The sequence below is a fragment of the Limulus polyphemus genome, unplaced genomic scaffold (genome assembly GCF_000517525.1).
Source record: "Limulus polyphemus unplaced genomic scaffold, Limulus_polyphemus-2.1.2 Scaffold6180, whole genome shotgun sequence".
NCBI classification, from domain to species: domain Eukaryota; kingdom Metazoa; phylum Arthropoda; class Merostomata; order Xiphosura; family Limulidae; genus Limulus; species Limulus polyphemus.
In genome coordinates this window covers 8,765-21,946 of record NW_013671790.1, presented here as the reverse complement: position 1 = coordinate 21,946, position 13,182 = coordinate 8,765, and the positions used below count along the sequence as shown (strand labels likewise).

At 30.2% G+C, this 13,182-nt stretch overlaps 1 protein-coding gene across 1 annotated transcript in view; it reads left to right on the top strand.

The window, feature by feature from the left end:
* LOC106473444 (integrator complex subunit 4-like protein 2) overlaps positions 1 to 13,182 on the top strand; it is a 28,842-nt gene that overhangs the window by 7,968 nt on the left and 7,692 nt on the right. The window contains exons 4-11 of the mRNA XM_022401883.1: positions 1,035 to 1,199; positions 1,773 to 1,912; positions 2,783 to 2,903; positions 4,635 to 4,706; positions 7,630 to 7,804; positions 8,918 to 9,123; positions 10,459 to 10,601; positions 11,936 to 12,051. Of these exons, the coding sequence (XP_022257591.1) occupies positions 1,035 to 1,199; positions 1,773 to 1,912; positions 2,783 to 2,903; positions 4,635 to 4,706; positions 7,630 to 7,804; positions 8,918 to 9,123; positions 10,459 to 10,601; positions 11,936 to 12,051 (1,138 nt within the window). The remainder of the gene's footprint in view (positions 1 to 1,034; positions 1,200 to 1,772; positions 1,913 to 2,782; positions 2,904 to 4,634; positions 4,707 to 7,629; positions 7,805 to 8,917; positions 9,124 to 10,458; positions 10,602 to 11,935; positions 12,052 to 13,182) is intronic.

Here is a 13,182-nt window from a genome sequence, read left to right as displayed (position 1 = left end):
GTGAATGACAGAACTAAGCTGTGTAGTCAACACATTGGTGCCATTAATGTTGTATGTAATCAGCTGTGGAGCTTAGTATTCAAGGTGAATGACAGAACTAAGCTGTGTAGTCAACATATTGATGCCATTAATGTCCTATGTAATCAGTCATGGAGCTTAGTATTCAACGTGAATGACAGAACTAAGCTGTGTAGTTAACACATTGGTGCCATCAACATCATGTTGTTGGTCGTCGCATGATGAATATTTGCATATTTAATTTTTTTTAATAACAATCATAATTCCTCCCATGCATGCATAGAAATATTGAGTTTTTCACATGTACTGAACTGTGATACCTTTACCAATAATTAAACAAGTGAAGTTTTGTATGAATGTATAGTATACAAAAATACTACATACCTTACTGACCTAATAGTAATGTATTTTGTGTATACAAAATTTTAAAATTTATCTAAGTTTTGATTTGGAAAATCATAAATCCAGTTGAGATAATGTTACTTTTCATAGGTTGACTGGTTAAAGAGCTAATCTATTGTTTCATGAGAAAGTTTTATTGTGTCCTACTAGACCTCAACTTGGAGGACACCTCGTGACTGTCATATCAGTCAGAGATATTTCCATAACCCTCCAGTATAAGCAGTTTTGTTTTGCTTATCTACTTTAAATCATAGTAGTCACTGCTATCATGATTGACTGTACCTCCGTTCTTTGTCTTTGTAAAGCATTTTATTTTATTCAGACTTTAACACTGTGTCTGGTCCATTTACTCCGCCTGTAAAAAATTGCTTCACGTATTAAATCTCCAAACCTCTTGTTTTTTGCAGAGATTGAGTGACTGTGAGCTAGCTAGATTAATTCTTTAATGACCACAAAAAAGTAGTCTCCTTCAACCAGAAATACTGAGACCCCCCCAGAAAAAAATTATCTTTTCCACATTGTGCCAATTAGTTTTTCCATTCACATCTGTTTCTTTTGCACTTTCAAAAGCTATATCTGTTGCTTTTTAAACTTTTCGTTATCTCTGTTTGAAGTGTCTTGCGGACAGCAGCCACTTAGTCAAATCCAAGTGCATGGAGGTGATCAGTGACTTGACACCCGTTGGTGATCATTATGATGCCACTTCCATGCTACGTACTGTTGGGGACTTCAGCAGACACCAAGACCCCAGAGTGAGAACGGCAGCCCTATTGGCAATGGTCAGTGAATAATATTCAGATAAATTTTAACAGTTTTTTTCTGTACGATAAAAATCTGATAACACTTTTTGTGCAATAAAGAAATAAATACTGAAGGTAGATCAAATACCTAAAAGACATTTATGGAAAATTTCTTTTTAAAATAAGATCCATACAGGGTAAACAATAAAGTAAATAGAGAAGAAAATTCATTGGAACTCACTAAAAATGTGAGAAACTCAAAATAGTTTCTTTTTTTATGTAAGCCTAATATATCTATGTTACAGAATTGTTGGCTGAAGAAAGTTTTAATTTAAATAAAGTGGTGCTGATGGAAATTAATTTCTGTAAATTGGAATGTATTAGTATTCAACAAGTGTAATGATCGAAGCTTTTTAGGCAGTGTATTGGTAACATTGTATTTTTTCATTACCCATACAAAAGTCACAAAGGATGTACTAGTATGACACATTTTTCTTATATCATTCTATAAGAATCATTAGATATGGTTTTATGCATACGATGTTAGGTGAATGATATACCACAGAAAAAGTGCAAATACAAATAAATAAACTAATTGTTTTGTTTCATTAGCACAAATTGTATCAGCGAGGACTCCTGCTGGATGTTTCATTATACAAAGAAGTCTGCGAAGCACTAAATGATGACTATGAAGGTGTCAGGATTGCAGCACTAAATTTATTAAAAGTGTTAAGTCAAATTCATTCTGAACAGTTAAGTATTATTTTTATTATCAGTAAGAAGTTTTGTTCACAGTTTTTATAGTGACACAATTCTCTCGGGTTATCAAATGTCATTGATAAACTAGTGGATGTAGTATTGTTCATAAGTAACATTTAGTTTCTATTTAAAATGTATAACGTGGTTCCTGAGGAGTATTAAAAAGTCGTAAATTAGTTTTTGTATTTTTAAATCCTTGAAAAATTTTAACTATGTTGCTGAAGGTTTTATAAAGTCTTAAATCAATCACAGGCCAAAATTAAATATTCACACTTTCAATAGACACACACATACAACCTGTCATGTTAGTAGAATACAACAGTATCAAACACATTGGTATTCATTGTAAATGCACTAAAGTTGAATAAATAACTTAAAGATGGTACTTGAATGATCTTTTATTATTAATCTTTTTATATATTTTTAGGTAAATTTCAGCTGTGAAGATAGGACTTTAAATTTTCTAATGATTAGCCTTAAATTTGGTTAGTCTACAGCTATAGGACCCATATATAAAGGTTAATTGTCATGTGTAAATCATTTTACAATTTGCATTTAAATTGGAATTGTAAGCATAATTATTACAGTATGACACGAATGAAATATTCGTAGTCATCCTAGTGTATAAATTAAAAGCAATTAAAATATTGAAATAAAAAAAGGGCGTAAAGGCGCAAATAGGAAAGTAATGTTTCTTAATTTTTAGCATGGGGAAAAAAATTGTTTTCCTTTTTGTATGTCTATGTACTTCTCTTCATAACATCATAATTTAAGTAATTTATTAATTCTAAACATAGTAAGAAAACGTTTAATAATGGTAGAATGAGTAATAAGTAAACATTCTTTTTCTCCTTTGGTTGCAGCTTAGTTACCATTTTAAATAGTCAAGAAAAAATACGCTTAGCAGATGATGCTTTTGCCAAAGTTTGTCACATGATAAATGACTTGTCCATGAATGTCAGAGTTCAAGCTGCCTCTTTGTTGGTCAGTATATAAGAAGAGTTCGTTTTTTATAATGTATAAATGTGCTTGATATAAAATATTTTAACGTATCCATTTACATTAGACCTATATGAATTGATTTAAATGTTTTTAACTAATTTCTTTTTTAAAGAATAATTGTATAAACAAAGAGCATGCAGGATGTGATATATTATTTTCATGTTAATATGTTTGAAGTTGTATTGATATTTAGAAACCTCTGATAGTCCTAATTACTTCTCATCTGTAAAGTTTTTATATAAAGAAATATTAATACAGTCTGAACTGTTATTTATGGTATTATCATAAACTATAACTCTTAATACAACAAATGTGAGAAAACAAGTAATATTTCATTTGTTGAATTGTGATCAGATCAAACATAAAATCCCTCCCATGCCAAGATGGCACATCGGATTTGGTACTGCATTTCCGCTTAATAGGCAAAAACAAGTGAAAACGGTTACACATTCCCCCTGGACGGAATGTCAGTCCATTGCAGGTTAACTCCCAGCTAACAGCTGGTTTCCATTATACAGCCGTGTAGATTGAAATAATTAAAGAAAAAGGTCTTACTCAAGTACACAACAGGATTATGTGAGTTAGCTTCGAGCTCACAACCGTCTGACTACAAGTCCAAAGCAGAAAGAACCGAGCCATGTTGCTTCCAAAGTAGTAATCAACATGTGTCAAATGCCAGACAAACTCTTTAGGAATTTAATTTTTGAACTGCATTTCTTCTTGCAATAAAAATGGGACAAGACAAGTAGCATATTAAAAAATATTAACGTTTTGTATAAATGTACAAAGGGAACAAAATGACTCAGTGGAGCCTCTCGGAGAGACCATAAGAGGTTTTATTGCCGTGATCATTGTTTTAGCTGTTGTCAAGCTGTCTTTCTCCAACTATATGGATGCTACCAGAGAAAATACAAGAAAAATTTAAGAACGACATTTAGTTTGTCACAGTTCATTGAAATGATGGTTGACCCATATGCTTTCTTGTATCACATAAAACATGAACAAGTAATTTAGCTTATAGTCTTCATTCTTGGGTTTGCAAATGAAATTTTTTTTTAAAAACTATTTGTTGTTTTACCCTTAGAAACACTCCAACCAAATTTTTTTTTGTAGTAAAAACACGGGACTTGGTGCTAAAAACAATTTATGCACTACTGTATAAACATGAAACATTAAACAGTTTATTAAAAAAAAAAATTGAAAGAAACTTAATTTTAATTTCTAAATTAGGAAGGGCATTTTTTAAAATGCTTAGGTATCAGTGAGTTTGGATCAGAAAAAGGAATTTGCATGCTTAAATCATTATTGTTGATGTTTTACAAATAAAGCTACTTGTTATTCTATTCAGTAATGCAATGTGAAGGTTTTTTTCAGGTAGATTACTTGAAGAAGTTGAAACTGAGTTTTTCATCTTCTCTCAGATAAATATTTTCAAAATATATTTTTGGCTAGTTGGAACGGTGGCTAAACTTTTGTATCTAAGAAAAACTTTTTAACAAAACAATGCAAAGGTTTTTTCAGGTGCATTATTTGAAGGCATCTAAGAACTAAGTATTTCAACTTCTCTCAGATAAATAATTGTAAATTATATTTTTGGCTAGTTGGACAGTGTTTTATCGAACAGTGGCTAAAATTTTATATCTGTAAAACAAACTTGAATGCCTATTGTTTATAAACACTTTTGACCAAAAGATATATATTTATATTGCCTAGGGTGGTATGGATAAAGTGAGCCTGAATTTCCTGGAACAAACACTGGACAAAAAACTGATGTCAAATTTGAGAGTAAGTCTGATTTGTTTTTTGGACAAGAACTTGGAACTTTTGACAATAGCTATTAGCAATACAATGCTGTATTTACAATGAACTATGTTTATATAAAATTAATATTTAACTTGCATATTTTATTTCACTTGTTGACAGTTTCATGTTAACAAAAATATTTGTCATTTCTCAGAACCAAAGTCATTAATATTACGTCAGTACTTCCGTTTTTCTAGACTTCCTTTTGTCGGAATAAGCCTTGAAATATTGGTTGAAGTTTCTTCAGAAACACTCTGTAGTAAGTGTGCAAAAGAATTGCAATTAACAAGATAAGGAATATAAAATTGTGACTTATATTTGCATGAAATTTCCTAGACAGTAAGGATTTATATGTCTTGAAAACGTATTTGTAACTTTTGAACAATAATCTTTTTTTTTTTCAAAATTTTTTGGCACGTCTTCAAAATTAAAAAATGTTTTAAAAACAACGATTATTCTATACACAATTCAATAATAATGAGATTGTTTCCAGTCTCCAAATTACTAAAATAATAACTTACTGTACAAGTTTAAAAAGTGGTAAAAACCACGATGTGACTGGAAAACAATCCCATACACTCTACATGTTTCGACGTATATCTTGCGTCATCCTCATTTTAATGTTTTGTTAAAATGCTATTCCATTCATTGTAATAAACTTAATTTCTAACTTCAACTCATAGTTGTTATAGATTCAAATATTTGTAATTGATTAGAAAAAGATCAAACGTTGTTCCTAGTAACACAAAGTGAAAATCAACTTTACACACATCTAGACAGAAAACATAAGATATAAAGTAATGCTGACAAAATATTGATTCTCTTAACCTTGTTTTAAACTATTTAACCATTTCACATATACATTTATTGATAAGGTTATAAACCTTGCTAAACATCCTCAACATTTTACAGGGTTAGTATGCACTCGGGAAAGTGCTTGAAAAACTACTTCCCATGCTAATGTTTTAAAATGGCTCTTGAAGAATATTCCTCGTATAACTTTATTATTTCACATGTTTTGAGTAACCGTATACTTTCTATACCGGTGAAAGATATGATTATAAAATCTAAAAACTGAAGAAAACACTTTTGTGTTTTATAAATTGATCAATTAACACCATATTACACCAACCTGTAGGTTATAGTTAAAAGTAGCACTACAAAGGATTAGATTTTATTTATATATTTGAAGATTAGATATTATTTATATATTTTAAGATTAGATTTTATTTATATATATTTGAAGATTAAAAGTGTGCCATTATTGTTCATCTTTCACTGGCCAGTATTTGACTGTGTTAGTAACAACAACTGTTGAAGAGTTTACTCAAATATAAAAAAAATTGATGTATATACAACAAGGAAGTTTAGCTTAGGCACATGTCATACTTTATAGAAACAATCACATTCACTGTTGCAAACAAGTAAATCTCCCAATAACACTAATTGTAAATTCGAAGTGCATTGTTTAAAATATCATGTAGAAGATATTATATTGTCTTGTTAGATTTTACTGAAGCTGCATTAAAAACTATTGATTTTAGGCCTACTTAAACAGTTTGTATCTACGATACTGAATGCTTTTGTTAACATACTATCCATGATCATTGAGATTGAGAATATGAAAAGTGTGTATGGGTGCATGAGCAGTGGTAATTATGATGAGGGAAAAGTTACATGTTTTGGGGTGTAGTCGAGTGGAAAAAAATTGCAGCAAATCTGTACAAAAATGAGTTTAATTTCAATCAGGAGTGGCCTGTAAGTTCAAATTTAAAGAATGAATTATGGAAGGTTTGTCAAACAAATATTGGTCAGATATATAGTTTGTGATAAATATTTTTTTTTATTACCGACGTGGGCGAGACTGCACTGTCCAGCCACGTGTGTGTGTGGAAAAAAAACAACATACGTCTGCTGTCTGACGAATCGGAGCTGACGTAGAGATGAGATAATAGCTGTAATAACTAATGTATAAAAATTATCAGGTCGAAAATTACTTACGATGACTTCTTAGTAAACTGGTTATTTTACATGGTATAACATCTTAATGCAACTGCTGAGTCAGCCTAACAACTTTTGAGCATGGAAACTTCCAACTAGTTCTGAAAAATTCCTAGATTTATTTTTGTACCTGACAATGTATGAACCCTTCTTTACTAGGAGTTATTACAGCAGTGTACTTCTTAACATGAATCTTCAAGGTTCGAAGCTTATTGCTTTGTTGCTGCGTAACTTTCACTCCACACTTTGGGGCATAATGTGCACTATAAGAATGGCTAAGTTGTAGACTTAGAAATAAAGTAATCGTTTTCTAAGTATGAAATTCATGCTGGATTTGAAAGTACTGACTTTCATGTTTTTTTTTCTAAAGAAAATAAAGTTTTATTTTCTGAATTCCAAGCTAAGTAATTTTTAAGTAAGTTGAAGATCAGTACTATAATTTATTGTTCACTTTAAGTACAATTTAACATACTAAAATGTTTTTTCATTCATTGTTGTTATAAGGTTTTACGTTTTAGGTGTTAAGACCAACTCTTATGTATTATCAAACTTAAGTACATAAAACAGTACAATTTTAATCTTCTTAATTTAACTAAACCACAATTTTTAATTATGGTGTTCTAATTCATTTGTAATCCTACATTTCATTCTCCTTTTACTCGTGTGACTGAAGTGAAAATTCGATAATTGTTTTAAGTTCTCAGACTTTAATATCTTTCATTGATTACACTTAGTGCCTTCACCAGTTTCCAATTTGCTTAATATGTGAAATCATATAACACTCCACCTTCGTTCTCAAGCCAGCTTATTTCCTTTTCATTTTACTTTCACTCAGCGTAGCCTAAAGTATGGAACTTTTTTATTTATATCCTAGAAATAAATAACATTTAAACTAATATCTCAGAGGAAACGATCAGCACACGAACGACAGAGAGAAAACTTTGAAAGTGGTGAGTGGTCTACGGGTCAGAAGTGGGCTGATGATGCACCAAAAGAGACAGTAAATGCAGAAAATGTTAACCTGATAATGTCTGGAGCATGTGGAGCTTTTGTGCACGGGCTCGAAGATGAGTTTCTAGGTAATAAAACATTTGTACAAAATTTGTGGAAGGATAAAAAATAAAAATGCAGTGATTTTTTATCTAATGCTAATTTTACAAGAATGAGAGCTAGGCAGGTGAATTTAATGTTTTACTTTCTACTTGCATGTTAAAGATTTTTGTTGTTGTTGTTCTTTTATTTATATTGTAGTGCAGTTAAAAATAAATTTTTGGATTTAATACATTTTTTTTTACCCCTTAAACATTCTATATATTTTTTAATTTGCTTCTAAAAGTCAGATTCTTTTGATGAACTCAGTATAGACAGAAACCTAATTTTAATGTATTGCCCAGTGTTTCCCTGGTGACACAAAAATGTCAACACCTCTGAATTAACTGATCGAAGCAAATAGGAAGAGCTTGTTTACAGGGGCTGAGTTCAGGCCAGTGGTTAGCGTATCACACTGTGAATGTGAGACTGTGGTTTGCATCTTGCTTTGGGGTTGTGATTACATTATAAATCCCTCTAATCAATCTGACTAAATTACTTTTCCTCTAGTCTATCCACTACATTCTCTATCATTTATCTAGTCATTATTTGCATCAATTGATATTATTTAAAATCTATAGTTTTCAGTACTGCATGGCATTGGGCTCTATCAACCGGTAGGAGCTTTAAACATAGTTCTTTTTAATAATCTTTGTATGATGTCAGTGCTCTGTTTTGAGGGTTTTTTTCAATAAACTTCTAGTTCTAAGGTAACCGACATACTTGAAATCGATACATTAATTGGGTGTAATTAAGAATTACATCATGAAAAAGAATTTTAATGAAAATAATATGCCATTCAGTCGGTGAATTTGTATTTTTAATAATAAGTAGTTTCATTGAATATAGAAGATGCTGTTGGGCTGGTGTAATGACAAGTATGATAATATTGTAGTCTGACTGAAGCAAGTTGAGTGGTTGAAATATGAATAATAATCCTATTTTCACTTTATTTGAATAATTCTTGTTACCCTAAAAATGTTTTAAAGGTTAAAGTGAAGAAGAAAAATCAGGTCTATTATCTCTTGGAATACTTCTGTTTGAATTATAAGGTTTTAATAATAAAAAACACTTTTCTTCCCTGTTTGACTCTTTGAGCACAGAAGTCCGAAGTCCAGCCCTGGACTCCCTCTGTGAGCTGGCCATACAGTTTCCCAACTTTGCAAGTCTCTCACTGGATTTTCTGGTGGATATGTTTAATGACGAGATTGAAGATGTTCGACTCAAAGCTATCAAGTGTCTAACACGCATTAGCAATCACATTATTTTACGAGAGGACCAGTTGGAAACGGTGCTCGGAGTTTTGGAGGTAGAGTGTTTCATTTGTGATATTCAATTACAAAAGAAGATTTTTTTTTAACATCATGTATTTCAATATTTAAAAATGAATTGTGTTATTTAGAATACTTCTCATAGCAAACTCTTGTGAACAAAGAAATATATAACATCTGAGTACAACCTGTGACTTTTTTGTGTTAGTATGAAATGTATGTTTTCCATGAAAAATAATATCTAGAAGATCTTTTTTTTTACCCTGATAATGTATTCAGTGTTTTAAGTTACATAAATGTATCGTAGAACCAGTAATATAGTGCTAAATTTGAAGTGACGGTGTCCCATTATCTCTCCACCAACTGTCGAAAAGCTAATTATGAAATTGGCTATTTAATATGGCTACCATGTATACTAATTAATCAGAAATTTACATATCGTGGTGAAGTTCTATAGGGTCACGAGGACACACGGCTCCCTTGTTTCAAATGTAGATTATTTCATGTGTTGCTTTCTTACACATTCAAATGTCATTGTAGTCGTGTCTCTAATATGGGACAAATGATATCAAATGAATTTTTTTCCATTACCTGAAAGTTCCTCGACTAGTGGTGTAATGCTAAATCGTATAGCACCAAGAGCCACGCCAAAATGTGTCAGACATGTGATGTCACCATAAAGATCTCAAAGTCTAATTTCAATTTTTTAGTTCATTTTAAATTAAAAAAATATTTTCAACACTCATTATTTAACATACATACATTAGAGCCAAACTGAATACGCATACAGTAGACAGGCAACTAAACTTCCTTTTAAATTAAGCAGCAAAGCAAAACAACAACTGTACACCAAATAAGAATCACTAACATTTAAACAAGTTTGAAAATTACATATCTTATTAACTTACTATCTTTCTAAATGCACAATAATGTTAACAGTCTTAATGTTAACTCCTATCCTGACAATACAACAGCTAAAAAAAGAAGTAATTTTTGATTAATTGTTTGGTATGAGACATAATTTCAGGTGTTAATTGAGTAATTGTTTTTAGATGCGTATTTTTAGTTTTTGAAGTGTTCCAACTTCAGGTGCTGAAGGAGTACTCCAGTGTACTCCACCCCCCTACCTCTGATCTTGCAAGTACTACTGCTTTACAATAATGTACCTCAAGCAATCACTCTAGAACCACTGCACAGAATACAGTTTTTTCTTAGCATGATAACTAAATACGTGTGATTACACTTATATTTAGATGTGGTATTGTATAACAATGTAAAACAATAAAATATACTTTAGTGACAGTTCGTATTGTACTATGTAAGCCCAACGTTTAATAGTAGACCTTGAGAAGAAATGAATTTGATTCCCTTAGGATTTCTCTGTGGATATCCGTGAAGCCCTGCACGAAATGTTGGGGAGCTGTAAACTTTCAACCAAGACTGGACTGAAATCTTGTGTGGACAGTTTACTAGAAAATCTTAAGAGGTATCCACAGGATAAGAGGTCAATTTGGAGGTAAGTAGTAGGCCTAGCAGTTGTATAAATTATAACAATTTTCAAGCAGTAAAAACACTTATACATATTTAAAGTCATGTAACAGAAAGTTAATTAGATATTGATTAAAGCCCTTTTTTTTTCTTCTTGGCTAACATGATTCCTTCCTTTTCCATTGCAAAATAATATAAAAAATTTTCATAAAATTTATTTTTTAACAAGATTTATTCTAAAATGCATGATATTGGTTTGCTTTACATTGGGTATTGTCTAACAACATCTGACAGGATGATGAAAAAAAAAAAGTTGAGCACAACCATGGTATTTCTAAGTCAATATTTTTGATTTTTTTTTCTAAATCATATTTGTGTTTCTACTTTGTTAACTAATTGGTTGGGATATCAGTAATCTATTAATGTATCCTGTTGTAATATTGAGTTTTGATCTTTACTGTGCACATCTCAACCACACGTAAGGGCAGAGACTTAGAAAAGTGATGTTGATGACAAACTTTTGTACCATCCCATATCACAACTGACAGAAGATGTTTTTATTCTAAGATTTAAAAGTGCTACAACTCATCTTTCTTAATGAGCTGTAGTATTGCGTTCAAAACAGAAAACAAAATATTCAAATTACAATGATCTTACTGTTAACCCAAATGAATGAGGTGTAAGTAAGTATTTTTATCACAGCTAAAAAACTTGAATTGTTTCCATAACAAAATTATGAATTTGGTAATAAACATGCCTTTTTTTGTAAGTTGAAAATACAGGGTGTCCATAAGTTGTTGAACCTCTTTTTAAATTGAGTAGAAAATGAACTGCACCAGATAAACAGTTGAGACTTGCATCACATAAAAGCCTGATATGTGAAGTTTTTTTTCCCACTGTTTTAGATAGGGGGTTATGTAAAGGATATTGTCTTTAAAACAAAGGCAACTGATATCTGGGGCTTTTCTTCCCTACTGTTTTAGATGGAGGTTTGTGAAGGGTTTTGTATTTAAGATGTAGGTAATGAATATGTCAATGTTTTATGTATAAATAACCAATGAATTTACCATGATTATTTCAGAGATGCCCATAGAAAAAAAAATTATTTCCCGGCCATCTTTTAAGCTACAAATAGTACCCATGTCATGGTGCTCGTACAGCACCACTGGCCGTAGACAGTCCTGAGATATTAGCTTCCATTGTACCATGTGCTAACTTATAAAGTACTCAATCTATTCAGTTAATGAAGTGGTTGAACAATGTATTAACACTTTGTAAATTTGATATGGTGGGGTGTATACAGACACTGTGTTATAGAGTTTCCCAAAATAAACGGTATTAAATATATGTCTTATATTTTAGGTGCCTACAAAAACTTGGTGCTCAACATCCTTATCTGACTTTACCATTGGTACCAGAATTGTTGGGAATCCACCCTTACTTTGACCTTCCCGAACCTGACGTAGAAGATCCAGCATGTATCCTTGTTTTTTTAACTTTTCATCTAGTATATTGTTTGTTGAAATTACATATGTTAGCACATTAACTACTTAGTTGTTTAATATAATTTTATCAGCAGATAAATTATATTCCCTTGTTTAATATAATTTTATCAGAAGATAAATAATACTCTCTTATTTAATATAATTATATCAGCAGATAAATATTACTCTCTTGTTTAATATAATTATATCGGCAGATAAATAATACTCTCTTGTTTAATATATTTATATCAGCAGATAAATAATACTCCCTTGTTTAATATAATTATATCAGCAGATAAATAATACTCCCTTGTTTAATATAATTTTATCAGCAGATAAATAATACTCCCTTGTTTAATATAATTTTATCAGCAGATAAATAATATTCCCTTGTTTAATATAATTTTATCAGCAGATAAATAATATTCCCTTGTTTAATATAATTTTATCAGCAGATAAATAATATTCCCTTGTTTAATATAATTATATCAGCAGATAAATAATACTCCCTTGTTTAATATAATTATATCAGAAGATAAATAATATTCCCTTGTTTAATATAATTATATCAGAAGATAAATAATACTCCCTTATTTAATATAATATCAGAAGATAAATAATACTCTCTTGTTTAATATAATTATATCAGCAGATAAATAATACTCTCTTGCTTAATATAATTATATCAGAAGATAAATAATACTCTCTTGTTTAATATAATTATATCAGCAGATAAATAATACTCTCTTGCTTAATATAATTATATCAGAAGATAAATAATATTCCCTTGTTTAATATAATTATATCAGCAGATAAATAATACTCTCTTGTTTGATATAATTATATCAGAAGATAAATAATACTCTCTTGTTTAATATAATTATATCAGCAGATAAATAATACTCTCTTGCTTAATATAATTATATCAGCAGATAAATAATACTCTCTTATTTAATATAATTATATCAGAAGATAAATAATACTCTCTTGTTTAATATAATTATATCAGCAGATAAATAATACTCTCTTGTTTAATATATTTATATTAAAAGATAAATAATACTCTCTTGTTTAATATATTTATATTAAAAGATAAATAATACTCTCTTGTTTAATATATTTATA